The sequence below is a fragment of the Penicillium waksmanii genome (assembly GCF_028829765.1).
Source record: "Penicillium waksmanii strain IBT 27052 chromosome Unknown utg000007l:1.0-4314555.0:1.0-4317578.0, whole genome shotgun sequence".
NCBI lineage: Eukaryota > Fungi > Ascomycota > Eurotiomycetes > Eurotiales > Aspergillaceae > Penicillium > Penicillium waksmanii.
The window spans coordinates 2,540,215-2,566,665 of record NW_026643253.1 but is presented as its reverse complement, the minus strand read 5'-3'; the positions used below and the strand labels follow the sequence as shown (position 1 = coordinate 2,566,665).

The 26,451-nt window shown below is 48.8% G+C and overlaps 10 protein-coding genes across 10 annotated transcripts; 5 read left to right on the top strand and 5 right to left on the bottom strand.

Moving 5' to 3' along the window:
* Positions 1 to 2,319: 2,319 nt before the first annotated feature.
* N7481_007788 (uncharacterized protein) lies at positions 2,320 to 4,394 on the bottom strand (the record flags this gene model as incomplete). The annotated part of the gene is made up of 2 exons (XM_057267007.1): positions 2,320 to 4,284; positions 4,350 to 4,394. 2 exons carry the CDS (start codon positions 4,392 to 4,394, stop codon positions 2,320 to 2,322), a joined length of 2,010 nt encoding a protein of 669 aa, XP_057121208.1.
* A 1,147-nt stretch (positions 4,395 to 5,541) lies between these two features.
* On the bottom strand, positions 5,542 to 8,922 carry N7481_007787 (ssDNA endodeoxyribonuclease RAD1; the record flags this gene model as incomplete). Its single annotated transcript, XM_057267006.1, has 7 exons — positions 5,542 to 6,450; positions 6,515 to 8,075; positions 8,131 to 8,182; positions 8,235 to 8,305; positions 8,361 to 8,448; positions 8,520 to 8,697; positions 8,773 to 8,922. 7 exons carry the CDS (start codon positions 8,920 to 8,922, stop codon positions 5,542 to 5,544), a joined length of 3,009 nt encoding a protein of 1,002 aa, XP_057121207.1.
* Positions 8,923 to 9,053: 131 nt separating this feature from the next.
* On the bottom strand, positions 9,054 to 9,390 carry N7481_007786 (uncharacterized protein; the record flags this gene model as incomplete). The annotated part of the gene is made up of 2 exons (XM_057267005.1): positions 9,054 to 9,124; positions 9,255 to 9,390. 2 exons carry the CDS (start codon positions 9,388 to 9,390, stop codon positions 9,054 to 9,056), a joined length of 207 nt encoding a protein of 68 aa, XP_057121206.1.
* Positions 9,391 to 10,249: 859 nt separating this feature from the next.
* On the top strand, positions 10,250 to 12,418 carry N7481_007785 (WASP family protein; the record flags this gene model as incomplete). The annotated part of the gene is made up of 4 exons (XM_057267004.1): positions 10,250 to 10,459; positions 10,526 to 11,584; positions 11,787 to 12,324; positions 12,387 to 12,418. The coding sequence occupies 4 exons, from the start codon at positions 10,250 to 10,252 to the stop codon at positions 12,416 to 12,418; spliced, it is 1,839 nt and encodes a 612-aa protein (XP_057121205.1).
* Positions 12,419 to 13,473: 1,055 nt separating this feature from the next.
* N7481_007784 (purple acid phosphatase family protein) lies at positions 13,474 to 15,457 on the top strand (the record flags this gene model as incomplete). Its single annotated transcript, XM_057267003.1, is given in 4 exon segments — positions 13,474 to 13,823; positions 13,886 to 14,324; positions 14,338 to 15,017; positions 15,073 to 15,457. The coding sequence occupies 4 exon segments, from the start codon at positions 13,474 to 13,476 to the stop codon at positions 15,455 to 15,457; spliced, it is 1,854 nt and encodes a 617-aa protein (XP_057121204.1).
* Positions 15,458 to 15,611: 154 nt separating this feature from the next.
* N7481_007783 (uncharacterized protein) lies at positions 15,612 to 16,072 on the bottom strand (the record flags this gene model as incomplete). Its single annotated transcript, XM_057267002.1, has 2 exons — positions 15,612 to 15,965; positions 16,040 to 16,072. The coding sequence occupies 2 exons, from the start codon at positions 16,070 to 16,072 to the stop codon at positions 15,612 to 15,614; spliced, it is 387 nt and encodes a 128-aa protein (XP_057121203.1).
* Positions 16,073 to 16,832: 760 nt separating this feature from the next.
* N7481_007782 (alpha/beta hydrolase) lies at positions 16,833 to 17,834 on the top strand (the record flags this gene model as incomplete). Its single annotated transcript, XM_057267001.1, has 2 exons — positions 16,833 to 17,002; positions 17,069 to 17,834. The coding sequence occupies 2 exons, from the start codon at positions 16,833 to 16,835 to the stop codon at positions 17,832 to 17,834; spliced, it is 936 nt and encodes a 311-aa protein (XP_057121202.1).
* A 110-nt stretch (positions 17,835 to 17,944) lies between these two features.
* N7481_007781 (Zn(II)2Cys6 transcription factor) lies at positions 17,945 to 20,593 on the bottom strand (the record flags this gene model as incomplete). The annotated part of the gene is made up of 10 exons (XM_057267000.1): positions 17,945 to 18,543; positions 18,603 to 18,786; positions 18,850 to 19,025; positions 19,072 to 19,220; positions 19,268 to 19,392; positions 19,442 to 19,995; positions 20,043 to 20,189; positions 20,249 to 20,313; positions 20,361 to 20,480; positions 20,562 to 20,593. The coding sequence occupies 10 exons, from the start codon at positions 20,591 to 20,593 to the stop codon at positions 17,945 to 17,947; spliced, it is 2,151 nt and encodes a 716-aa protein (XP_057121201.1).
* Positions 20,594 to 22,013: 1,420 nt separating this feature from the next.
* N7481_007780 (CAZyme family AA7) lies at positions 22,014 to 24,446 on the top strand (the record flags this gene model as incomplete). The annotated part of the gene is made up of 8 exons (XM_057266999.1): positions 22,014 to 22,058; positions 22,259 to 22,537; positions 22,639 to 22,975; positions 23,020 to 23,163; positions 23,276 to 23,356; positions 23,441 to 23,729; positions 23,800 to 23,947; positions 24,165 to 24,446. The coding sequence occupies 8 exons, from the start codon at positions 22,014 to 22,016 to the stop codon at positions 24,444 to 24,446; spliced, it is 1,605 nt and encodes a 534-aa protein (XP_057121200.1).
* A 518-nt stretch (positions 24,447 to 24,964) lies between these two features.
* Positions 24,965 to 26,311, top strand: N7481_007779 (metal-dependent hydrolase family protein; the record flags this gene model as incomplete). The annotated part of the gene is made up of 1 exon (XM_057266998.1): positions 24,965 to 26,311. One exon carries the CDS (start codon positions 24,965 to 24,967, stop codon positions 26,309 to 26,311), a length of 1,347 nt encoding a protein of 448 aa, XP_057121199.1.
* Between the last annotated feature and the right edge of the window lie 140 nt (positions 26,312 to 26,451).

The following is a 26,451-nucleotide window of genomic DNA, read 5'->3' as shown; positions in this document are numbered from 1 at the left end:
TTCTTCGATTAGCCAGTCTCTCAAACAGGAGAGGTCAATTGCCCAATCTTCCCAAGACACGAAAATCGTCTCCTTAGAAACACGAATGCCTTTGAGTGATATCGTAGCTTACTGCGCACCAAGGGCCCCTTGGTCACTCGATTCCACATATGTGTTGCCGCAAAGATCCAGAATGAAATATAAATATAACAGAGTACGGCCTGATACTTTGGAAACTTTGAGTTGCTAGCTGGGTAGTGCTATTGGTAAAGCAGGAATAAGATATTCAGAATGCACCGCATGCGGATTTACAGCTCTTTGTAGATTTTTCTTTCGGCAGGGGACTTGCAAAGACCCAAACAGAGCTTGAACAAGATTGCCGTCTGCTGAGCATCCCCCGGCGCTCCCTGAAGCCGCACTCCTACGGTGCTGTCAACAAAATACCCCAGGCCTGATCACGAAGTAGAAAGCTCGACCAGTTGTGACGCCTCAGACTTCCGGACTTCGCGGGCTCCTAGTAAGTCTCAGTCGATTTGGTGAGCCTCCCTCGAGGGAGAGGCGATACTTTCCCCACGTTCGTCGAGGCGCCACTGCTGGCGTGATCATAGTCCCACCGAAAGGACACAGTCCTTGATAGTTTCTTTGATTTTAATACTGATCAGAAAAGCGGTTGTCTTTGCCGTCAACATGTAGGGTTCGAGGTCTCCTAGTTCCGGGCAGGATACACGGCGAGAGATATTTTCGTCTCTCTTCTTTTGCTCGCGAAGTTGTACGAGGAGTTGTAAAATTCAACAGGTATCGGCGATCGTAACGGAAATTTCAAGCACGACCACAACCGTGACTGATATACCTGCGCTTGTCACGGAAGACCAGAAGAAACGAGAAGCCCAATTCGGGCGGATGTTGTACATGCCGGTATATCTCTGGGAACTCGGTTTTGTCGTTCCACTCTTCTCAAGAAGTCAATGATATCGTGGTGGATGGTTGAGCTGATAATCCTCATCACGACATCGGAATGGCTAGAAGGACATGGGCTGCTTGGTTGGTATGCGAAGTGACCTGCTGCCTTGAATCTCCATTTCTTTGACCCTCGTAGCCATTCCCGAGAATAACGTGTTCAAGCGAACACGAAAGGATGCCTCGCTCGGACGGCTGAATTGCTGGCAGATGCCACCGCCAGGGACCCAAGGACCCACCAGTCTAGATGATGTCGTCGACAGATTTGATCATGAATGAAGCAGCGCTCGGGGTAAAGTCCACCGTTCATCATCCAGATTGTTGGATCGAGATATAATCAAGGTGGATAAAGAAGTGACAGGAACAGCGGAACGAAATATGGCCATTGTTCCATAGTTGAGAAAATTCAGTAGGCAAAGATGATCCAGAGAACCGTCGAAGGTTTTGTCTCGGATCAGCGGAAGCGTACCAAGATGCCCTGGAACGAGAGGGAGAGGTTTTCTTTCGGATTGGCAGAAGCGTAGGAAGCTGCTCTGGGGCGAGAGTGACAGGTTTCTCTGCCATGCTTTGATGACATGGCTTATGGAGACGAAGCTGCTCTGGGTTAGAAAACTCCTTGCAAGCTTCTCAATTCGAGTCCGATTTCTCGTAGCATACCGAGAAAATCCCCATTCCCACCAGTGTCCCCACTCCCACCAGTGATGCTTCCACCCGCGATACAGTCGGACACTTCAAATCGCTTCAACAAGCACGAGAATCACATATGGGCCTATAGCGGCCCCGGAAAGATCATGTATACCACGAACGATCTGGGTTTGAAGTCGGAAAAGGGGCATAAATCAAGACCGAGATATTTGAAGAAGTAAAAATACTGGTAGGAGGGGGGGGGAAGATTCACCTGTAAATAAATTAATAAATAAGTAAGTAAACAAAGAAACAAACAAACAAACAGAAAAGTGTTCACTGGCAAGTGGGAAGGCGCACTGGCGGAGTTAAAAATGCAGGAGCGATGGAGTGGACCCTGGGCCACTTCAACTTCCACTTCAACTAGTTATATACTACTAGTGTAGACTACTAAGCAGTAGGAGTAGGAGTAGGAGTAGTAGCAGGTGGTTATTTATGGAAGAGCAAAAAGAATGAAGAATGAAGAAATATAATAGACACTTATATAAGAAAGACGTTACAAAGCCCTGGGTATGTGAAATCTGCAAGGCTTCTGGGCAGAAGCAAACATCGCTATGGCATGCACGCTTCACAAAGGAGAAAAAAGAAAAAAAAAGAAAAACAGAAGCACAGGTCCTCCTCCGCAATCGATTTGTCGAATCATGTATACTCTGATTGATTAGTTGCTTCAAGTTGGACCTGATGGGTAGAGCCACGAAACTAAATAGTTCTAGCCCGATGGAACTTCCTCCGACTCCCCGACGAAGAACTTGAACTTGAACCCTTGATATCCCAATCCTGTAAAGAAAGACTATGCCAGCCCTTAATAAGCCCCCTTTCCAGATGTGTATGGGGCCACAGCTCGCGCAGGACCAATTCCACCGGTTTCGGGACAGAAGTCGACTCCTCATCGTCTCCAACTTGACTCTCCCACCATAATTCCCAGGCAATGCGGCCGATTTCCTGAATTTCCACCTTCACCTCGCCGACGCGGGGCGGTTGCACGAGGAATGATCGACCCAGTTGGCCGAGAATCTGTTGTTCTAGTTTATCGAAGAATTCCATACCAACGGGCGTGATTCGAAGATTCTTCAGACGCCGACTAGATTGGTTTGATGAGATGAGGTGCCAGATCTTTGAGACGAGGACTTCGTCGACGGCTGCGTTTGAAAATGTTCGTCTTAGGATATCTGGTTCTGTTGCCGGCTCGATTGGCCAGGGAGTTATTGGTCGCTCGCGCGGATCGTAGTGCAGGTCCAGGACCAGGGTATGCAGTTTTGAAAAGCTGCCAAGCTCTTTATATAGCCCGCATTCCCGGGGACTACCTTCGCTGCGTTGGATTGGAAGACAGAGCTCCTCTACATTCGGGCAGCTTTGCGATATCTCGGTTATTTGGCCGGCGGTCCAGAGGGGGTATTTGAAACCTGTGTCGACGATGTTGGAGATTCGGCGCATGTGGGTGCTTGATTGGATGAGGAGGCCTTTCAAGGAATTTCCGTGCTGAGATAGGATTTCGCGAAGCGAGGTGAAGCTTCGTAGTCCTTCTAGGCATAGATATCGGAGGGGGCGAAAGGCTTGTACGGCGGCGACCATTTGCTCGTCATCGGCGTGAATGTCTTCGTGGTGGAGTTTCCATGGGTGCATGTTGATGTAAAGCCGTTCAAGTCCGTGTAGCTCTGACGCGACATTTTTGAGTATGGCAGGATTGTTGTATACGCCGATCTCGAGGGAGCGGAGTTGCGAGAGATCGACAAGTTGGGACATACTTGATAACACTTCTTCCCAGGGGCTCATGGGCGGATGGGCGTCGAAGGAAAGCGAATCGAGAGATGCTCTTGGCGTGAAATTGCCCGTGAGAGAAAGTTCTTGCCATTTCTCCTTGACCCGTAACATATCTTCTGTCGTCAGACATCCTAGGTCTTGGAAGGAAAGATGTTTAAGATTTGCAGCCGTGAGGGCGAAGAGGAGAGTTTCCGTCAACTGGGCTCTCTTTAAACCGTTTGGTAGAGTTGGTGGCCTTGAGTGGTACATCGAAAATGCATGGAGTTGTGATGAGCGCAGGACGTTTAGATCGAACGGGTCGTTGAATTTGGATGGAGGTCCTGGATATGAGTCTCCATAGTAGTCTGGCAAGTTCAAATTTAAAGATTGGTGAGTCCAGACATTTAATCGACACCTTGGGTGGTACTGGTTGAGAACCGCAAAGAGCTCGGTCGGGAAGATATTTTGGATGACATAGTTGAGTTCGGTCAGACGTTCCAACTGGGCGATTAATGAAACAAGCGGTTTCCAGTTTCTCTCTCTGTAATAAACGGATTCCGTGGCCAAGAACGGGAGAACTTGGTCATGGCAGCGCTTCAGTCGATGCTCTAAAAAGGTATCTACAGATGCGGGGGACCTGAAGTCGATGGACTGGAGAGCTCTATTCTTAACATCGCGGATCTGGAGAGCTTTGGTTGTCTTCCGAGACGGATCCGGCAGACAGACGATATCAAGTCTGCGGGCATATTTTAGAAAGGGCTCGCCATGTGTATGATTGCTCACTTCGGAGACCAGAGTCGGAAGACTCCCATCGTTATGGAAGGCGATGCTCAAAGTGTCATAGACGAAGGGGGCCGCAGTGTTGTACCATGCGTGATTAATCCGGCTCACGGAGGAGAGATCTTGGTGCGAATCCGCTTTCACCTGAATAAAATCAGTATTAGGATTAGTGTAAATACAAAGAAAATCCCATAGAGTTAATCGCATACAAAGCGGCATATTATATGCTTGATCTCTACCGGTAAAGAATCCATGGTAGTGTCTAGAGGTGTAGGGGAGTTGGGCGAAGTAAGTAAGGAGTTGGGTAGAGTCAGTCTATTAAATCAGCAAGTCAGCAAGTCAGAAAGTCAGCTCTCACGGGCAACCTTCCACACGAACAACCTTCCCAGGGCATACTACGACTACTACGACTACTACTCTGCAACTACTAGTACTCCAAATAAATGCACCTGCATGGCCTATTGCTCATTGCCGGGATTGTATGGAAACCCCATATCCTCGGGCATGCAACCGGTTTAGGGGGGAGAACATCACCCCACTACGCCCCCACCGGTATTTCCCGCTTGGACTCCGGGCAAACCATCGTGTGCGACGCTTAACAAGCGGGACCTAGCGTTACAACTTATGCCAGGTTTTGGAGGTCTGTTCCCGTGAAGCTCGTGCGCGCATCACTGTACTCCGTGCTCTCCGTCTCTCCGTCTCGTCGTCTCGTCGTCTCCTGACTCGGACCCCCGCACGCTCGATTCTCAACTCCAACCCGACACTCACGAGACTGATGTATGTATGGTTTGTCTTTAAACTTTGTACGAAATGTAGTATGATGTAGTGAAAATAAAGTAGATCTAGAGGAAGTCTTTTTTGCCGAGGAACCAAAGGTTTTCCTTCCTTGAAAGTCAACTTTGGCAACTGACATGCCCCTGGATGATACAACTACGAGTGCAAGTAAAAAGGATGTCAAGAGAAAGATCTAGATGACAGTTTGTGGGCACCCCTCATTTCGCGTACCCACGTATGCAACGCAGTCATCTCAAAGTACATATTGCTTGGTAACACTATTCTCTTCAGGGACACTAACCACAATCGTCAAGGCAGACAGGGATGCCAAGGGTATCATCTCCGAATTCCACCGGACCGGCCTCAAATGAAATTTGCCAACCTATTAGTTCCGGGAGGCTTAGAGTAAGGTTTCTCCGTGACTCCTCGATCTGATTTTGATCATTCGAGTTTCCCGTGTTGAGGGATTTGCAAGAATGCCGAGTTTAACCCCCCGATCCCGTCACCGTCTGCCGAGACTCTCATGGAGACATGCCTAGGTTCATATAATAGATGGAATGGGAAGAAATGGGAACCCATCTGCTTTGGATGGGGTTGACCTGTTCAACCCAAATACTACCTACTGCGCTAATCCTCAAAAACGCTTTTTTGGAAGAAGCCGACAATTTTCCGCGCAGCCTCCTTACCAACTAGCGGATCCAATTGCTCAACTTCCATATTAGCAATCTCGGTGAGATTATCCGTCTCTATAATTAACCGTTCCAGAGCTTGTGGCGAAACCCCTGGGACCGCGCGTAGCATATCCTGCGGAAGGGGATTGAAAGTTCGGTGCTCAATCCCAGCTGTCCCTGTCGTGCCAGTGCCCGAACCAGACGTATCCGTCCACTCTATGCCAGTACCAATCGTAACCGCAAGATTTGGGTTCGGCTCAGGAGCGTTCTTCTTTAGTTCAGCGAAGATCTCCGCGGTCTGGTAGGGTGAAGAAGACCATACGATCTTGAGACGGGGGAATGCAAGGGTTAAGAGGACGAGGAGGTGTTGAAGAGATTTGGGATTGGAAGGATTGGCAAGTGCACTCGTGCTCGAGCTGATCGCTGCCCCGGTGGATGAGAATCCGAATTCAGTCGTGAAGGAAGGTCCCGTGGAGAAGGCGTCGAAGGTAAAGGATTTGTTCTGGTCGAACTCGATGAGAAGTAAGGGGCTCTTGTAGTGTTGAAGCATGCTTTCAGCTTGGTTGTAGAGACGGCCGTTCCGCAGAGAAGATATCAAATCCTGAACAGATTTCCGCTCAACACAGATATCTGGCGTGAGGACATAATCGCCCACAGTCAGTACACCAGGTTTGATTACCATGTTGCTGCCGTGTAAAAGAGAAGGGAGAGCACTTCGAAACTCTCGAAGATCAACCACTACTAACGGAGGGACCGCTGTGGCTGCCAATCTACCTCCTCCGGCGATACGAGTGTTGACGGTCCGGAGAAATTGCTCTTGAGGGTCTTCAGAGCTTTTATCGTGGGATAATGTCACGGCCATGTTCTGTGAAGAATGTGTTTAGATAAATGTGCCGGAAATTCAGCAGGATTTGAAAGACTTGACGTACCCCCTTCTCCTTGATCAATTTGGTGAAAGAGTCCTTCTCTCGCCGCACCGCGCTGAGATAACGCTGTTCCTCCACAGATCCACCGTAGTATATGAAATACACTTTCACATTTCTTCCAACGTGAGAGCTACGATAGACCTCGACCCGTCGGATGAATGCCGGGTCCGGCTCATACATGATGATGTATCGCGGTCGCACCTCTTCAAGTATTTGACTGTCCATCTCTTCATCATAGGGGTGAATCATGATTAGATTGTCCATGTCGTAAAGTTCGTAATGTTCCTCTATATCCATCATATCATCAATAACGATTTCTTCTTTCTGCTCTTCTTCGACTTCTGTAGGTTGGATCTCATTAAGCAAGCTCGCAACTTGATCGGGCAGTTCAACATTGGTCTGAACACTGGCATTTGGCACGCGTCCAGAGGCTGAGTTGACAGCTCCACCACCGCGAACTCGACGGCGCTTATTTGGAGGGGGCCTTCCTTGTTGACCCTGTGCAGACCCTGGCTTCCCAGTGTCATTTCCCCCGACAGATAAAGAGAGGTTCTTATTGATATTGGAGAGTGATCGTTTCCAGTTGAGGTAGTCACGCAGATAGCGACGCATCATAATGCTTGCAGATGAAGTATCTTCGACGGATTCATCTCCAACAGGTGCAGCTTTTGTGCTACCAACTTTCGTATGCATCGTGCTGATGTATTCACGGAGCTGCCGACATATTCGCTGATCGCTGCACATGATCAGAATAGTGCCGTTAGATCCATCATGGCTTGATGGGTGAAGGTAAGCATCATGCTCAATCTCGCCGAGGACTTCAGTGAGAACATCCCACTTTGGGAGCGGTTCAAGCACAGGCTGTAGCTCAGAGGAAAAGGCCGTAGATCCGTAAGGGCGTTGCAAATCCTTGCTTATTTTTCCTTCGTATGCTCTTGCCTTTGCTGTTTGGAAAAGTACATGCGCAGCGTCAAGGAAAAGCCAAGGAGAGTCGTTGTGTCTGTTCGACCCAGGGGCTGGTGAGTTAGCCGTGACGATTGTGTCTAAATATTTCACGAAAGACACAGAATCATAGGTAAGCAGCGCATGGAGAATGCCCCGAAGATCGCGAAGAGCATTGGTAATCTGTCTCGTTCGGTAGCTGACGCGGTGCCAGATCGGTTCGATCTGTCGCCGAATCATGACATCGAAATTGCGATGCAAAGCACTATCCAGCGTCCACTCCTCCATATCTAGGCCGGTATTTGATTTTCGTAGTTCTGCAATGCTGATATCGACGCATTCAAGGACGGCATTCTGAATCTCGCGCATCTTCGTACTCATCGGAACTTCGAGTTCAATCACCTCAGCCTTCCGATTGCCCTCTAAAGCCTCGGCTACGGAGACATGGAATCGGGGCCATAGAGATGCCTTCCGCAGAAACAGATTTCGGAGCATGTTGGCCAACGGGGCAAAACCGGTGGTAAACGGTTCGGGTGAGTCGGAGAACGCTTTCAAAAATCCATTTTTGTTCTTTTGTCGGTAGACACGAGCGATGAATGCTTCTAGGGACGTCGCAACGACTCTAAGGCCATGTTAGCTAGGAGATCAGAGAAACTCCGCTAAGAGATGTGCCGTACTTTTCGGCATGTAGAATAATCACGCCCGTAATCTTGTCCGGGTCGACCAGATCTAGAGACTTGGTTAGTTGTTTGTTTGCAGGGAGTGGGAGTGTAAAATATACCCAAAAGCAAATCCGAGATCAATATCCTGGACGTCACACTCAAGATACCACCCTGGCTGTAGATTCGCTCCCTAATGCGAGTTTAGTTCGAGATCAGATCAAAGAGGAGCATCGAACTGAACGCACCGCATAGGCACCGATGCCATATCCGTGTTGATCTTCTTCAAGCCCCTAGCTAAAGGGGATTTACTGATCGCAGCCTGTTCCGCCAACGCTATCCAACCAAAATATAAGCATTCTGTCGATCTTGATAGAATTGCGCGAGACCCGTAGGGATAGGCGTACCCTCTCCGAGCCAGTCATTCTCCCGATCATCCGCTCCCACCAATAGAACTAGGTTGTTTCCGGCGGCATCGTAGAAGTGTAGAAGATTCGCGATTAGATGGAGGAGACCGAGGCCGCGGGCTAGAATGACTAGCTCATCCTCCGTTCGTAGTTCGGTGAAGATGTCCTGCTGGTATTGCTGCGCGAGAGGTTAGCTTATTGCTATTGCTATTACGAGCGGAGCGTAATTTCGGCGGGGATGATCTGTATTTACCAATGGCAGGGACAGCTTCACCGGGACAGTTGCTCGTTCCGGAGGCATGAGGAGCCCTTCACCTGCACCTGGACCTGGACCTTCAGCCTTGACGCGTTCAAGTCGGCGAATGTCGAGGTCGAAGTCGAGATCGACCAGCCTGGCCAGCATCACGCGTGGTCACGTGCCTATGATGTAAGAGTAGCTACTGTATAGTAGTAACTAGTAGCAGAGGGAGAAAAACATAATATTGCATTTGAGTACATAATAATACTAGTATTTAATGAGACCAGACAGAGTGACTAATTAGCTGGCTTATTCAGCTCCTTCATGCGTGCTTCGATTTCCTCCTTCGTCGCCTTGGGTGGCAGGTCTGTAATACAATCAGTATGACATGTTAGGGAGGAGTGGTTCTCTCGTAGAAGCTTGAACTCGAGAGAATATACCACCAGTACCAGTGCAAATAGTAGTACTAATGCTAGTAAAACTGGAATCTCACTTACTATCAGAAATCACGGGACCCTTCGATGTGAAATCCTGGGCCGACGCCTTTTGCTGTTCGCCTGGCTTGGTGGAGGCATCTTTAGGATCCTTCTGCGGAACCGATGGGAATTCCGAGGACTCTGGAATGACAGGCATTGTGGAGGTTGTTTTGGTTTTCAGTTTTCAGTAAATGAAAATAGTAATTGCCAGTTGCCTGGAGATCTGAGAAAATAAGAAATCAAGATGGTCATGTTGCGCAGGTGACAGTGATTTATATAGATCCTGGCGGGATGACGTCGGCGGTCGCCAGGTATCTCAAGAGGCGGGCGACCTTACACAACTTGAAGCAGATCAGGATTAGATTGGATGGGTTTTAAGTTACATTATGTAACTTACATAGAAAGTGAATTAAAGTAAACCTTGGAATACTCGTAGTATTGGTAGTAGTACTGTACTATTGGTAGAATTAAAATCTAATAAGTACTACTAGTACCTACTTCTAGGCAGACGAGTACACCGTAGCCTCTTTACTAATTGTTGCACCTAGTACCACTAGGTCACTCCGATTATACTTAGCATGTAAACTAATATGTACAAGTAATAGTATATATAGTATATAGACTCTATTCTATACCATCTATAGTAGCACTGGCAGTCACAGATACTTCCAGATACCACGTGCTCCATAGTAGCCTGACGCGGCTGCCAAGTACTGCGGCGTACCTCGTCTTCTTCCTTCCCCCACCAACTCAACCACTTCACCTCTTTCTCACCTTCATCCTCTCCTCTCCTCCTCTCCTCCAAGGCAACCGCCGGTCGGCTCCTTTCTCCACGCATTTCCCCAATCCAGCCTGGTTGCATCCCTTGTGCCCTCCTTCCATTATCCGCCCTTCTCCTACGTGTTGGGGTCCACTCTTTGCACCGCCCGTTTGGTCTGCCATGCGCCTTCGACCAGCCTAACTCCCCACCCTCAACCTCACCGTCACCATCCAGCCCCGGCATACGTTAATTCGTCATGCCCTCCATCCTGAGCGATGCCGACAAGGAAACGGTTAAGCGAAATGTTCCCAAACCCGCCAACAAGATCTTTGCCGTAGCTGTCGCACGACTCTACGTTGCCTATCCGGACCCCGGACGATGGACCTACACCGGCATACAAGGCGCCGCCGTCATTTGCAATGATCTCGTCGGCCGAACATGCTGGCTGAAGATTGTCGATGTTTCGGTATGAGATCCTCATCCCCGGGAGACCAATCTGCCCACGTACTGACGAACGACCTACTCGCTATAGCCCGCTGGAAGAGGTGTGATCTGGGACCAAGAACTCTACGACAACTTCGCCTATAACCAGGATCGAACCTTTTTCCATACCTTTGAACTCGAAAATTGCGCCGCTGGTCTCTCCTTCGCCGACGAGAAGGAAGCGAAAACATTCATAAAGAAGGTGCACGAACGGGAAAAGGCTGTCAGCAAAGAGACTAAGCAGACTCCCTTTGCCTCCTCTCGGGGACAGGGACCTGCGCCGGTTTCCAATGGAAAGCGGTCCCTCTTCGGGAGCTTGCTGCATCGTGGTAGTCACAGCCACAACGCTCCACCAACGCAGTCGATCATACCTGCAGCTGCACCTCCACCGTCGCAACCTCCTTCACTGCCCCCCAGCGCACCTGTGCCTGCGCCTACACCAGCCGCCCATGCAGATTTGCCGTTTGACCCAAGAGACCCGGAGTGGAAGCCATTGATGGATGAACTGCATAGTATGGGTATAACGGAGGACCAAATCGCAGAGAACTCCGAATTCATCATGGGCTATATACAGCAGAAGCAAAGCGCAAGCGAACCTGCCCTTCCTGCTGACGATCAACCGAAACCCCGCGCTCCTCCGCCACCACCACCCGGTCTACCCAAAGTGAATACAATTAGCCCCCAGGGCACTGGGACAAGCTCGGCCGGCCGACGCGGCCCACCACCACCACCCCCGTCCCGCAAAGCTCGCACAGATACGACTGAAGAAGCTCTATCCCCGCCCCCTCGTGAGCCTTCGCCCCCGGCGCCGCCAGCGCAACCAGTTCGAAGATTCAATGCACCACCTCCGCTTGCTGATGCAGGAAAATATGCCGAGCCCGCGGGTCCTGTCCCGCCGAGGCGGCCTCGAGCAACGTCAAACGTAACACCAGGCGCAGTCCCCGGCCCCCCACCACCCCCGCGGCCACCGAAGGAGGCCATGGATGGTAGCCATCCTAGATTTGGAGTACCTCCACCATTCGCAGGAGATCGCAAGGTTTCCGCTCCGCCCGCGCCTCCGAGCCGCAGCCCAGGGCCTCCCGGTCCTCCACCTCCACCCCCTCGCGCTGTGAGCCCAGCAGCTCCACCTCAGCTACCTCCCAAAGTTCCCAATGCATCTACTCCTTCCGGTCCTCCACCACCCCCGCCTGCTAGAGGACCGATATCACCTCCTCCGCCCGCTCCTCGGCCTGTGCCATCAACACCTGCCGCGCGCCCACCACCACCGCCAAGAGCTCCTATATCACCTACGACGGATCACGGTCCACCAGGAGGACTCCCACCTCCCCCCTCCTGCTCGCTCCGTCCCTCAATTGCCGCCGCCCCCTCCACCTCCAGCTTCCATACCCGGCGGACCTCCTCCGCCGCCCCCACCTGGAGGAAGCTCCGGTGCTCCTGGATTGCCTCCTCCTCCACCACCACCTGGGCGCTCGGGGCCTTCAGTTCCACCTCCACCTCCACCTCCTGGCGGTGCTGGTGGACCGCCACCACCGCCGCCCCCAGGAGGATCAGCTGGAGGGCCACCTCCACCCCCTGCACCTCCTGGAGGATCCGCGCCGCCGTTGCCAAAGAGTGAAGGTGGACGAGATGATCTCCTGGCCGCTATTAGAGCTTCGGGGGGCCAAGGCGGAGGCGGTCTCAAGAAAGTCAAGGATGCAGACAAAAAAGATCGAAGCGCCGCCGCCGTCCCAGGAAGTGCGGCCGAATCAGCTGCTGCTGCATCTGGCGGTGGAGGTGCTCAACAAGGTGGCCTGGCTGGCGCCTTGCAGGATGCACTGAGCAAGAGAAAGCAGCGGGTTAGCGGAAGTGGTAAGTCGACCCTAAGAGATTCAAACATCAAGACAAATCGATATACTGACCATGTTCCACAGATGACGAAAAGGACGATGACGACGACTGGTGATCTATTGACCTTTGACCTTTTCCATTCACCTTTTGCCAGCCTCTTTTTTTTTCTTTCCCTCTTTTTGTTCATGATACCTACCGGTTCATTGCGGGCATGATTTTGCGGATGGAACATTGTGCAGTTTTTTTTCTTCTCGCCCTCTCTCTCTACATTGCAGCGTTGTGTCCAAAAGTCTGGCTTCCAGTGAGTGCTCATGGGATGGGAACTGTGTACATTGTATATATTCTCGCAGATTTGGTGCAAGTGGTTAGGTTAGGCTCGGTCTCAGATACACTGAACGCGATTCGCTTGCTGAGATGTTTCCCAATGTTTTATTTCCCTATCGTGCAAGAAGTTGCCTCATGATTTAGATTGGAGTGGAGAGTAGTCCAGCAGCCTGATCTATAATTATACCAAGACTGATCTTCAACGTTCCAACGACCATGAACTAAGCTTGGCAGGCCTGTTAGGAGCAAAGGAGTGACAATTCAAGTTTATTTGCCGACGCTTTGTCTAGCGCAGTACCGAGGATGCCCTGGGTGGATTACTATACTACTATTACTAGTACTAGTAGTAGAATATCTACGGAGGAAATCGCACCAATCACGAATTGAATAAAGCTCAGTTGTAAGCCAAACCTTGGAAGTATACCCTGTTTAGTTTATTAAATTAAATGGATCCCTGGCTAAGCTCATATAAATTCCATTTTGGCCCAATCGCCATCTCGGTGGCCCCCATGTGCCGTCGGACTCCAGCCGGGCAGGGTTAGGGCTGACTCTAGGGCGACTCTAGAGCAACTTCAGACGCGCTAAGACTTCGAAGCCGCAACGCTAACTGACACCCGGCTACTTCGGATACGGGATAGAATGTTATCACTTAAACAATAACCAATGGCTCAAAGGTGAATATGCACGTGGAAACTACCCGAAGCGATGTTTACGAGCCCCAGGTCATTTCGAGATCGATTCAGGAACGCGCCACAGACATGCGCGATCGCGGTGTAACAAGATAAAAGGAAATGCTTTCGCTAGTCCTATTGGAAAGATAAGAAAGCGACTTCAATTATTTCCATTATGAAGGCTACCGTTGTTTCGACGTTGCTGGCCCTTTCGGTCGCCGTCAATGGCCACCCGACAGTCGATACGACCTATGCGTACAAGGGTCCGGAAGTGCCTGTTGGTGATTGGGTTGATCCCACGATCAATGGCAATGGAAAGGGATTCCCTCGTCTTGTGGAACCACCGGCCGTGAAGCCTGCCTCGTTGCATCCGACCAACAATGTCAATGTCATTTCTTTGTCGTATATTCCCGATGGTATTCACATCCATTATCAGACGCCTTTCGGACTTGGGAAGACACCGGCTGTCAAATGGGGGAAGAATCCTCACAAGTTGGATCGTGTTGCGAAAGGATATACTCACACGTAAGTGGATCCATGTTGGCCGACAGCTCGTTGGTAGCTCAGATCTGACTTCGTTTCTCCAGCTATGGCCGCACGCCTTCGTGCTCGCAGATCAAAGCCATCACACAGTGCAGTGAATTCTTCCACGAAGTTTCTCTGGATAACCTCGAGTCTGGAAAGACTTATTACTACCAAATTCCCGGATCCAATGGTACAACCACCTCCGAGATTCTGAGTTTCACCACAGCTCGCAAAGCCGGTGATCCTACGGAGTTTACTGTCGCTGTCTTGAACGATATGGGATATACCAACGCCCAAGGTACCCACAAATACCTAACCCAAGCTGCCAACGAGGGTACTGCATTTGCTTGGCATGGTGGTGATATCAGTTATGCCGATGATTGGTATTCAGGCATCCTGCCCTGTGAGGATAGTTGGCCCGTCTGCTACAACGGTACGAGCACCACTCTTCCAGGCGGAGCCTTGCCGGATGAATACAAGAAGCCTCTGCCAAAGGGCGAGGTTGCCAATCAAGGTGGGCCCCAGGGGGGGCGACATGAGCGTCCTCTACGAGTCCAACTGGGATCTTTGGCAACAATGGCTGGGAAGTGTTACCAAGAAGATCCCCTACATGGTTCTCCCCGGTAACCATGAAGCTGCATGCGCAGAGTTTGACGGACCAGGAAACGTCTTGACAGCCTACTTGAACGAGGACAAGTCGAATTCCACCGCGGTCAAGGAGGGTCTCACGTACTACAGCTGCCCACCTTCGCAGCGAAACTTCACGGCTTACCAGCACCGTTTCCGCATGCCGGGTGCCGAGACTGGCGGTGTGAGCAATTTCTGGTACTCGTTCGATTACGGTCTTGCTCATTTTGTTTCTATGGATGGTGAGACGGACTATGCTAACAGTCCTGAGTGGTCTTTCGCGGAGGAGCTTTCCGGAAACGAAACTCACCCCAAAGAGTCGGAGACTTATCTGACCGATAGCGGACCGTTTGGCCGCGTTGGAAATGTGAAGGATACCAAGTCCTACGAGCAATACCAATGGTTGAAGAAGGACTTGGCTAGTGTTGATCGAAAGAAGACACCATGGGTGATCGTCATGAGCCATCGTCCTATGTACAGCTCCGCCTACTCTTCCTATCAGAAGAATATCCGCGCAGCATTCGAGGGCCTGATGCTTGAGAATGGTGTAGATGCCTATCTCTCCGGGTAAGAATTCCTTCTTTGCTCTTATATTCGTAATGCGAAGACTAATAATTTACAGACACATCCACTGGTACGAACGACTGTTCCCGTTGGGAACTAACGGAACTATCGACGTCGCTTCTATTATCAACAACAACACCTATACTACCAACGCTGGAAAATCGATGACCCATATCATCAATGGAATGGCTGGTAACATTGAAAGTCACAGTGAATTCAGCAGTGGCCAGGGCTTGACGAACATCACTGCCGTACTGAACACAAAGGAGTACGGATTCAGCAAATTGACTGTTGTGAATTCCACTGCGCTGAAATGGGAGTATATCCGTGGTAATGACGGGTCAGTCGGTGATAAGCTTTGGCTAGTCAAACCTAGCCAGGAGGATCACGGTCATATTAGCAAGAGTCCTGTTGGTGCGAAAAAGCATCATGGTTCCTTCTAGAGAGAACTTGAAGTTCTGATATTCAGTTGAGCACTATGATAAAGTTGATGATGTATTTTTGCAACTGCTTTTAATTTTCAAATTTCTACATACTACTAGTAGCTTCCAATGTTATGCAGTATTTTCTCGAATAAAAGCCCAAGAGCTACTAGTACTACTTGTTACCCCTACCCTTGTCTTGATGATCTCGTTCGGAAATTGTCGCTTCGTCATTTTTGATCGTCCCAGAGGCGTTTGCTCCTCCACTTTCATCCAGTTTGATGTTCTTCAGGAGGAACATCACAATGAGCATCGGCGACAAGGAAACCAATCCCGCAATCGCCAATAGTCTCTGTGGCTCACGATAACTGCGATCGATTGCATTTCGAGCATCAGTGCCCACGGCATACTTTTTAGCAACGAGTATGGAGCTGAATATGGAATTGGCTTGACCTTTCAGCTCATCCGGTAGATGCTGCTGAAGCTTGGTCGGGAGAGTATTTCTCCAAATTGCGCCAGCCACACTGATCTCAGAACGAGTTAGAAAAAGCACCACCGAGATTCAAATAAAGAATGCATGGAAAAACATACCTAGTACCCCACCGGGGCAATGTCAATATCACGTTGCTTCGACATGAGCAAGGTTGTATGTCCGATCTTTCATTATCTGAAATCATACAAAAAGCGAATACAGGTTTTAATATGGCCATCTCAGATAGAATGGGGCCATTCGCGTATGCAGCGGATCTCGACTGTAACCGAGGTCCATAGTATCTAAATGGCGTCCAATTTAAGAAATGTAGGGCTTGCTAAGGCGTCGGGAATGGCGATGCTTACGTTGATATTGACGTCAAACCAAAAAAACAGTCTTCCCAGAGTGGATGGGCCATGCCTAAATCCGAAGAGAAACCACGAAGGAAACAAATTTCGAGCATCGCCAAGACAAAAAGTAAAATCTTATCAGATGAGCACGAATTACTTCCCCCTGGTCTACGTGTCCCATAACCACGAACGAATCAGATAACTTCTGCCAAGCTGCGGAAGGGCGCGCCAAGACAAACCGCCATTGACTAACAGGCCATAGACCCAGATAAGTTGAGTTTCATGAGTCTTGAGGGACGCTGACATCGTTGCGGAGGCCAGATTCCGGGATTTCCTCGGCGTTCCACCCCCCCATGGGCCCGGAGAGTGGGGGATCCAGTGGCTCCACGTTTCGCATTCTACCCACCTTTCCAGAGACTTTGCCTATTTTCACCATAAGTAGCTGGCTAAGTTCATTTTTAGAGAAGCTGGCTAAATCATCAGCCTTGACATTCTTTTAGACTTCGGATCTACCATACCGACACTCGACCGATCCACCTTTACATACGAACAGACCTCGATTGAACACACCACTATGGACAATGAATGGAAGTTTGACCGGGCAAATGTCACCCCTATTCCCAATATCGAAAACTGGAACGCGACAAGCCAGAAAGGCGAGCCCTATTTGATCCAAGTTTCATGGCCCTTGGGCTGGCCTCCAATTGAACGAACACATGAATGCTCGCAGGCAGCTAATATGATGTAAGATGAGTTTCTGACCCAAATAGTAGTAATAGTCATGGCCATCATCTGATAATTCATAAACAGCTACGTTGTGGACGGCAACGCAATGTTCCTCTCAGCAACAGATGTCGTACGACGGAATGGGCTCGGCCGTCACAATATCGGAACAATCGTTGTCGGAATTTCCTACCCGATGTCGGATGCTGTTTACAGTGCTCGTCGAGGCTTCGATCTCACGCCTCCTTGTGAAAGCTACAACCCGCCGAAAGACGCAGATGGAACGCCTTACCCACAGCCCCATGGAGGAGCTGATATTCTTCTTGGTTTTATAAATAAGGTTCATAGCTTTTTATTTGCCTCGGTTTTCCCTCAAGTTTCAATTCGGCAAACTGCGCTTTTCGGCCATTCTTATGGTGCCATCTTCGCTCTTCACGCGCTATTCACTGCGCCTGCATCATTTGACGCATACCTGGCGGCCAGTCCTTCAATTTGGTGGAATGACAAGTTCATCATCCAGGAGGAACGTGAATTCTACGCGAAGCCAGATCTTCAACATCGGCCCCTGGTGTGGATGTCGTATGGGTCTCTGGAGCAGGTGCCTGATCGGCAAAAAGGGGAGTCAGAGGTGGATTACGAAAAACGACTACGCAGTTCATCTGAGCGTCGCATGGCAGATAATTGCGATGAGATGTACCTATGTCTGAAAGCTAGTGAGCGATTGGGATACATGAGGAAGAGGGTTTATGAAGCAGAGGATCACGGAAGTGTCATTGCTACCTCCTTGAGTGGAGCTATTCTCTGCTTTATTGAAAATTCATCCCACTCAAGTGATGCAAATGCCGAGTGCTGAAATACAATCATCATGATTTATTGGATCTTCAAGCAGGAAAGAAAGATTATCGTCATAAACCAGAGGAGTTGGGTGTCTTGAACTATTTAAGGAAAAACCGCATTGTTCCGTCAACTTGGTAGTGTCTCTGGACCATTGAGTACCTTCTCAATCTCCAACCAATCCATGTAATCAACACCCGTTAAGGGAAGAGTTGGGTTGTTGAAACTGGAGTATATGTCTTCTGCCTCTCCAGATAAGTCAATATTCCAGTCATCCCGCGTGCCAAAAACCGTATCTGTTGATAGCAGATTTGCCCATGGCTCAAGTAATTGACTCTCATCATGATGATTGTGTCGACTACCTGGTTCAAATGACATGCTTGGTCGAGGCTGTATTGGAAAATTTCCGAAGCGGCGCCTGTCTCCACTTTCGTCCCGAGTTAGATTAAGTCCTCCGGGTCGTGAATTCATGCTGACTTGGGGAGACCCTTCACTCGATGAAGCTTTGTTGAAGATATGGCTTGGCCACACGTGTGAGCAAGACTGGGAAATGTCCTGGAGTCGCTGCTCAGCTGCAAAATTCCCAGACCGAGCTAAAAATTGCAGAACCTCGTAGGCTTGGCTCAATGCCGGAGGAGGCTCATCCTGGGAGTTATTGATAAAGCCACCCATAACGAGTACAAATGCGGCCGAGAATGTCGCATCTAAATCGAAAAATCCGAAGCGGGCTAGCAATAAACAAAATCAGCGACTTATATCATGACAGAATTCCATAGGATAGACTGACGTATTGTTCTTTGGCGTTGTAGGGAGTGCAATATTGCCAAGCTTCGCGTGGCCGCTTCGTTGCAAGTATCGCAAAGCCGTGAAAGCATATCGGGTACTATCTCAGAGGCCTCTAGTCTTTGCTGCCGTTGGACCCCTAAACGGACACTGCGTAGCAATATTGGTCGAGTACATAAGATGATAGCCTAATTATGTTTTCTGTCAGTACATGGAGCATGCATATCAGGCCACCATTCGGATAAACGAACCTGAAAAAGCATTAGATATAGAGATGCACCTGTACGGGTGACATTGCCAAGAGGTCGAGTAAAATCGAGAACTAGAGCTTGAGGAAACGACCGACCGATGTCAGACAATTCTTTCAAGATGTCTTGGATCCTTTTGACCAAGTCAAGCTCTGTGATGGAAGAATTCCCATACAGCGCTGTACAAGTTAGTATATGGCTCGAAGCTGGCGGTGTGAAGCATACATGACATGATCTCATCTGTTATACGAGCAATACGGACATTGATATTTAGTGCAACAGGGGATTGAAAGCCTGCGACGTTTCTGGGAAAGCCAGCTCGGAGTTGTCGCTCATCAGCTCCAGCGGCCAAACCTAGACCGGATGACAATCGCCTTCGCGTATTAGGGAATATTTTTCAATTCATGAGGGAATAACCTACCGATCCAACATATAAACTGTCCACCACAACCGGACTCTATGAGCACTCTGAGACGGAAGACAGCTTTGTTCACTTTCGGGGAGATTGCAACCAAGTGCAATGGCTAGGCGCAATGCAAGGCCAATCTTGCTCTGTTAGTGTCTCGTGGAATATTTTTTGGAAACGTGAGCTTACATGAAGATATGCATCATGTTTGCGGTCGCACCACTGGAGATATGTGGCCATGAGCGTAAGTATCTCGACAGCGATAACACCCTCCCCCCCGAGATGATGTAATTGGGGAAGCCGACTCAGTGCCTCCGTGAAAAGGGCGGAGCCAGGTGGCTGGCTGGTGGGACTTTCCACGTCCATGAGCTTGGCCATTGCCATGACAAGAAGATATTCGGTGTACCATGTAGATCTTTTTACTTCTTCTCGGGTCTCTGAAGTCTGAAAAAGAAGCATGAGAGAATCCGAGAATGTTCTCGAGTCAAAGAAATGCTGGCTGACACCCAAGTAAAAAAGGAATTGCTCGAGCAAATATTGTGATTGCTCAAGTGACGGCAATAATTCGTTATTATCTTCGAGTAATGTGTCGACTGATGTCCATTGAGAATAAGAACGACTATGACCTCTGCTTCTCGTATAATCTCGAGCCGCAAAGGGACTTGGTTGAGACCTATTTAGGAGAGATCTGGCCTGAGATTCAAATGCCGGCCCAGATGCGAGATCCGTCGCTTCAATTTGTTCTCCATTTAGATTATATTTCGTGTCAGATGGCAGGATTGTCACTTACCGGGACTGATTGCAGAAACACTTTCATTGTATGAAAATCCCCGGGATGGATTATTGGGCCCACTGCTGGCCGGCGTTTCGGCCTCGGCTTCCCGAGCTGTACGGCTCGGGCCTGGTCCGGAAGTAACGGGAGAGAGAATCGATGGCTCTGAGACATGTCAGTAAACTATTCGTGGATGATTCATTGCATGCCCATCTATAATGTACCGGAGGGTTGGCCTGCAAGCCTCTCTTCGTACGACCTTATCTTGTCCAGGAGATGCTGCACTTGACTAGGAGACGATCAGCATCGGTCGTGATACAGAAAGATAGAGCTCACGCTTCAGAGAATCTTCTTCGACCTGTATGCCCAAATGTACAGCTCCAGCCATGTTTTAAACACCCTCGGCAAGGTTGTTCGCCGGAGCATTTCACCTTTCGTCGGCGGCATGCCTCGCATCTGGACCGAGGTTAGCGCACATTCTTCACAACGCGCAACGCACAACGCGCAACAAGAACAGAGAGTTTTGGAAAGACTTACGCATTAGCCGATCGCGGATTCGGTGCTACCATAGTATAAAGGATAGGTAAATATCACTTTCGCTCATGGATCTCGGGGTTGGAGAAGTTGAGTTGAGTCGGGAGGTCGGTCCGATGATGTGGGGCAAGTCCGGATAAGCTTCCGAGCTCTGCCAGCAAGGACTACCTAGGGTAGGTAGGTATATTCCAACTTGAAGGCATTATTGTTGTTCCTTTGACGAAAATGATAACGTTTTTTCAATAACATACTCATCACCCTACAGACATTGTTTTGCTCAATCTTGACGATAAACTTTGGTACGACAATAACGTCAATGACTTGAAGAACATGAAGATAGTTAGGCTCGAAATCACATGGTTCAGGTTCGTCCATCAATTTAATTCCTCGGCACGATCACAAATTTATCAACCATATCAGAAAATGAAATTCACTCCTTGTTTACATTAATCAATCTCGCCTCCCACTGACGTTTCTAACCGAAGCCATTTTGTTTTATGCCCCAGGTGAGTAATCTTCCACGACGCTGCGACAAGAATAAACATAGTAACAATGATGTCCACTACGAGTAGTTCATGAAAACTTTTAGACACTTCAGGAAGTAAAAGAGGTCCATTGCTGAAAGAGAATAAAAAGAACGGAAATACCAAATCCAAGATACGCACCCAAGGGGAAATCTTGCGCGACATGGCAATGCAGATGTAGCAAGGTTCTGAAGCTTCATTGCTTTTCGGACCCAGATGTGACAAAGGCCAATTGTACCCCCCTAAATAGAGCATTAGACCACCGGAAAAAAAAGTAATTTCTCCTAACAGAAGGACAAAGACTCGCAGGTTTTGAAGGCATCCACCCCAGTCATGGAAACGATCCAGGTGTATATCACACCTGCACCAGATGAGAGATTCAGTAGTGACATGAACACTAGGAGATGGAAAAAATAGAACTGCCACGACAGGGAGCCGAGGTAAACTGAAATTGAATAGAAGGCCATCATGAGGTGTCCTATCCATGACTGTAGATGACAGACATAGAAGTCTCAAATTGACCTTGTGCAAGGGTTCTTCATGTTCAAAAACCTGAATCTTCATCATTTGTTCTAACACATTATCACAATATATGGGTCCCAAGACACTAAGGCAGTTATTAGATGTTGCACAGAGTCTGTAAAGTTTCTATTCTTGATTTTTCTACTACTCAAATCCCCATGAGAATATTTCAAGTTCTCGACAACGAAAATTTAATCCCATCAAATTACCATATGACAAGGAAGCGCGAGCTTAGAATTAAGATAACGCTCGATTTTCACTAGTCGCAGGCTTTTTCTCCCACAAAGCATGACTTTTTCTCTCTTCTTCTTATGAAGCTAGGCTCAGAAAAGCCGCTAGAGCTGCGGGATTATTACTTGTAATTTCCATCCACCAATGAGCACTCACGAATAAATTCTGTCGCCGCATCATGTCAGCACTTTTTCTAAAACAAGAATCTTGTCCGAAGCTACTAGTACTATAGCTTCGGCATTTTTATTGCATGGGGTCGGCTGCTTTAAACCATTAACCGTTTTGAGGCTCGGCTGCCGGGTAGCCGGGCGTCGTACTGCATATTAAATACCCCCAAGTTGATTATATCTCAGGTACTGGGTCTGGAAAAAAGTTCACACCCACTTAATTGATTCAGATCTTCCAATTATCACTTGTTTACAGTTTTCATTTACTATTGGACTGGGTAAACTGAAGGGCATTGGGGGACTTATCCTCACCAGCGTGTCGCTTGCAGGCGCACTGTCAACTGCGGCTACCGAGATTTTGGCATCTTCTTTGTTCCCGAATGAAAAGTTACAATTGACTGAGGGTGTGCTTTTGAAACTTTCGGTCGCCTTGCAAAATGGCACAATATCAAGCCTGTTTGATTTTGCGAATGACTCCACTTCTCGCGCTGTGGCCAAAAACAATCCCCCCCCCTTCGCTGCAAAGCAATCCCGGGTGAGCTTTTGTGGCCTTCAGACCAAGTTTGGAATGTTTTTGATATCTTGCTCGGCGAGCGTCTTATCAAGACGGTGCTTTTGGCAGCCTCTTGCTATTAGGACTGGCCGGAGTACAACGCCACCCAGTGTGCGACCATTGCCGCCAACTGGTTCAACTCAGACTTGAACATGGAGGACCCAGCCTCTATCATATTGCCCCTATACCAAGGCCGCTCGTGTCTTCCACCGCCATACAATTGTACCGCTGGTTGCACTCGAGGTGGCTACCCGACATACGCAGTGAATGTTTCCACTGTAGCGCAGATTCAGCTCGCGGTCAACTTCGCTCGGAATTTGAATCTACGCCTAGTAGTCAAGAACACCGGGTATGACTTCAATGGGAAGGCTCTTGAAAATATGCTCTTACTATCTGGACCCACTACATCAAGGACAAGGAGTATTACCCAGCATTCAAGGCTACCAATGGCTATGTCGACCCAGCGATCAAATTCGGCTCGGGTATCCAGGTATTTAAAGCCTATGAGTTTGCTAAAAGAGTCGGTCATTCGGTAGTTGGTGGTGAGGCTGTCACGGTTGGCTTGGGAGGTGGTTATACCGCCGATGGTGGCCACTCCCCGCTGTCTAGTATGTACGGTCTGGCATCTGACCAGGTACTAGCCATGCAAGGCGAGTCCTCCATCGTTCCAAACAGCGTCTCATATTCGCGAAATGAAATCTCATACTAACCTCACTCCAGCTGTTCTAGCAAATGGTCATTTTATCACTGCTACTTCTACAGAGAACGCAGATATTTTCTGGATGCGCCGCGGCGGTGGCGGTAGTACCATCGGTGTTGTTACTTAGTTGACTGTCAAGGCTTTGCCTAAGCTTAAGACTACTACTGTGACCTTCAACTTTACAGTCAATGATACCCCAGGTCCAGATGCCTTCTGGTCAGCAGTCGAGGCGTATCTTGACAACTTCGAGAAATTTGTTGATGCTGGCACCTACGGTTACTATTATACCGACGCGTCTTCTGTTGAGAGTGGTACGGACTACGCCGGTAGTACCGACTACCATTTCAGAATCGAATCTTTTGTTGCACCAAATATGAGTGTTACCGAGACCAAAACTCTCCTTGCTCCTTGGTTCAATGCTCTTGATAACTTGAATGTTTCCTTCACTCCATGGTACAACCATGCAGATAACTTGTGGGTGTACGGCTGCTGATTAGTCTATACGGGTGTTTTTGATAGAAAGTCAGCTAACATCAAATTTCAGTCATGATGCCTGGGTTGGGGCTTTTCCCCAGGAATATGTCGGAGCTGATGTTGTCAAAACTGCTTCGCGCCTGCTCCCACGTAGTGTCTTCCAGAGCGATGATCTCCGAAACCAGACCTTCGAATCTTTCAAAGATGCTATCATTAAGGTATGCTCACCTAAAATATCCACCGCAGGCTTCGTATCTCATTTCAGGATATCTCACACAAATAGGGCCTCTTTATCGCCGGATTTCACATTAGCAGTACCGGGATTGCCGTTGAGCCCCAACGGACAGTGCCGTTCTCCCCGCATGGCGAGATGCTATGACACATGTCATTATAGGATCTGAATGAAACTTCACTTTATCCTGGGATGTCATCAAGAGCTCCTCGCTTTTCGTAACCAAGTGGATGGATGTGCTGCGTGAAATAGCCCCAGACTCCGGTGCATACATGAGTGAAGCCGATCTTCTCGAGCCGAAACTCCAAGAAGCGTTCTATGGTACCAATTATTCCAGTCTCTATGCACTCAAGCAGAAACACGACCCCACCAGTCTCTTCTTTGCTCTTACAGCCGTCGGCGCCGAGGATTGGGAGGTCCAAACCGTTGATCCTCTACCGTACTCTTGGAATAACAACGGACGACTGTGTCCAAAGTCTTCTTGATTTAATACATGCGGTTGGTCTGTATGATTTTCTGTATGATTTTAATATTTATGACTTTTCAGTGGTGTATATAGCCGATATCAATAATATTCAAACGATGCCTACTAGTAGCTATTAGTACTATCCGTTACTCCAGGTAGTGATCGGACTGGACACATACTAGTAAAATTATGGTTTATATCCATATCGCGTCTGTTCAACTATTCTGGGCGAGGAGATTAACATATTCCTATGTGAAGAAGATCTTGTCTGGCAGTTGCAATCGAACAGGAGATTTCCCCGCGGCCGGTTATCGGAAACTTGTGGCACGCTCAGATGTCTTAATTCCTCATTCCCCGCACCAAGAGTTCCAGATAGGATGTAACATCCGAGAGAATCCTCTTTTACGTCGGGTGTTACGCAAACATTGAGTGATTTTTTTCGCTCAACCACCTAATTACCTCTGGACCCATTCAAATTTCAAAGTATAGGAAGTAAACTTATTTCTCCCAGAAAGTTAGACTTCATCGGCAATCAACATGACCAACAACCTAAGTGTCAAGCCGTGGTTGCCTCAGACACCACCTCCCGAGGTCACTTTCTTCAATGTGAATCTGGTTGATACTGAGCTAGGTGAAGTGGCTCCTAACTCTACTGTGAAGATCAAGGATGGTCTCATCATCGATGTGACGACTGGAAGCGCAGAGTCTCACACTTTGCTCGATGGAACCAACACAGTGGATCTGAAGGGTCAATACCTCTGCCCAGGCCTTATCGACTGCCATGTTCATCTGACAGCGACACCTGGAGCTCTTTCACTGAAGGACTTGTTTTCAGCAAGCCCTAATAGCATCGCATACCGTACGGCATTTGTTGCGCGAGAGATGCTACTTCGTGGATTCACTACAGCTCGTGATACTGGTGGAGCGGACTCTTCTCTTCGCGAGGCTATTCGAGAAGGTCTCATCATTGGTCCTCGGCTGTTTATCGCTGGAAAAGCCCTGTCTCAAACAGGAGGCCACGGAGACCTTCGAGCTAGCTTTGAGGGAGAACAGCACAAGTGCTGTGGGGGCCACTCGCCCGCCTTCGCGCGTGTATGTGATGGAGTTCCCGAATGCCTTAGTGCGGTACGAGATGAGCTACGACAGGGCGCGGATTTCATCAAAATAATGTGCGGAGGGGGTGTTGCCACTCCAGCAGATGCCCTCGACATGCTTCAGTTCACCGCGGAAGAGATACGTGCGATAACAACGACTGCTAGATACTCCAAAACCTATGTGACGGCTCATGCATACACTATTGATGCAATCCGTCATGCTGTCGATAATGGGGTGATGGGAATTGAGCACGGAAATTTCATCGACGAGGAGACTGCAGCTTACTGCACCAGAAAAGGAGTAATTTTTACTCCGACTCTTGTCACTTACAAAAGCATGACCCGGCCTCCATTCGACAATTTCCTTGACAAATTTAGCCAGGAAAAAAACCGCCAGGTTCTTGCAAGTGGGTTAGGTGCGCTTTCAGTTCTTCAGAAAGCAGGAGCAACAATCTGCTATGGATCGGATCTCCTGGCAGGTCTGCACTCTCTGCAAAACGAGGAGTTTTCGATCCGTTCTTCTGTGTTGAGTGCAAAAGAAATTCTCCAGTCTGCCACGGTGAATGCTGCCAAGCTTCTAGGAATGGAGAATCGACTAGGATGCATCAAGAAGGGGGGTATTGCAGACATTCTCATTCTGAAAACCAATCCGCTCGAAGACATTACGATCTTAGATCGGATTGATGAAAGCCTGGTGGCTATTATTAAGGAAGGTCGCGTGGTTTTCAAGCGATCGAGTTGGTTGGCTGTTGACCCGATGTACGACCCATGCCGTGTTCAAGCAGAATAAGCAGGACTCATTGTGCTGTTATGAATGATTTTTATTCTAGGGGTGACATTAAATCAACTCCAAATTGCATCTCAAAAAGAATAATAGCACTGTGATATCAGATAAAAGAAATCTTACTCAGGTGCGAAGGATATGCAGGG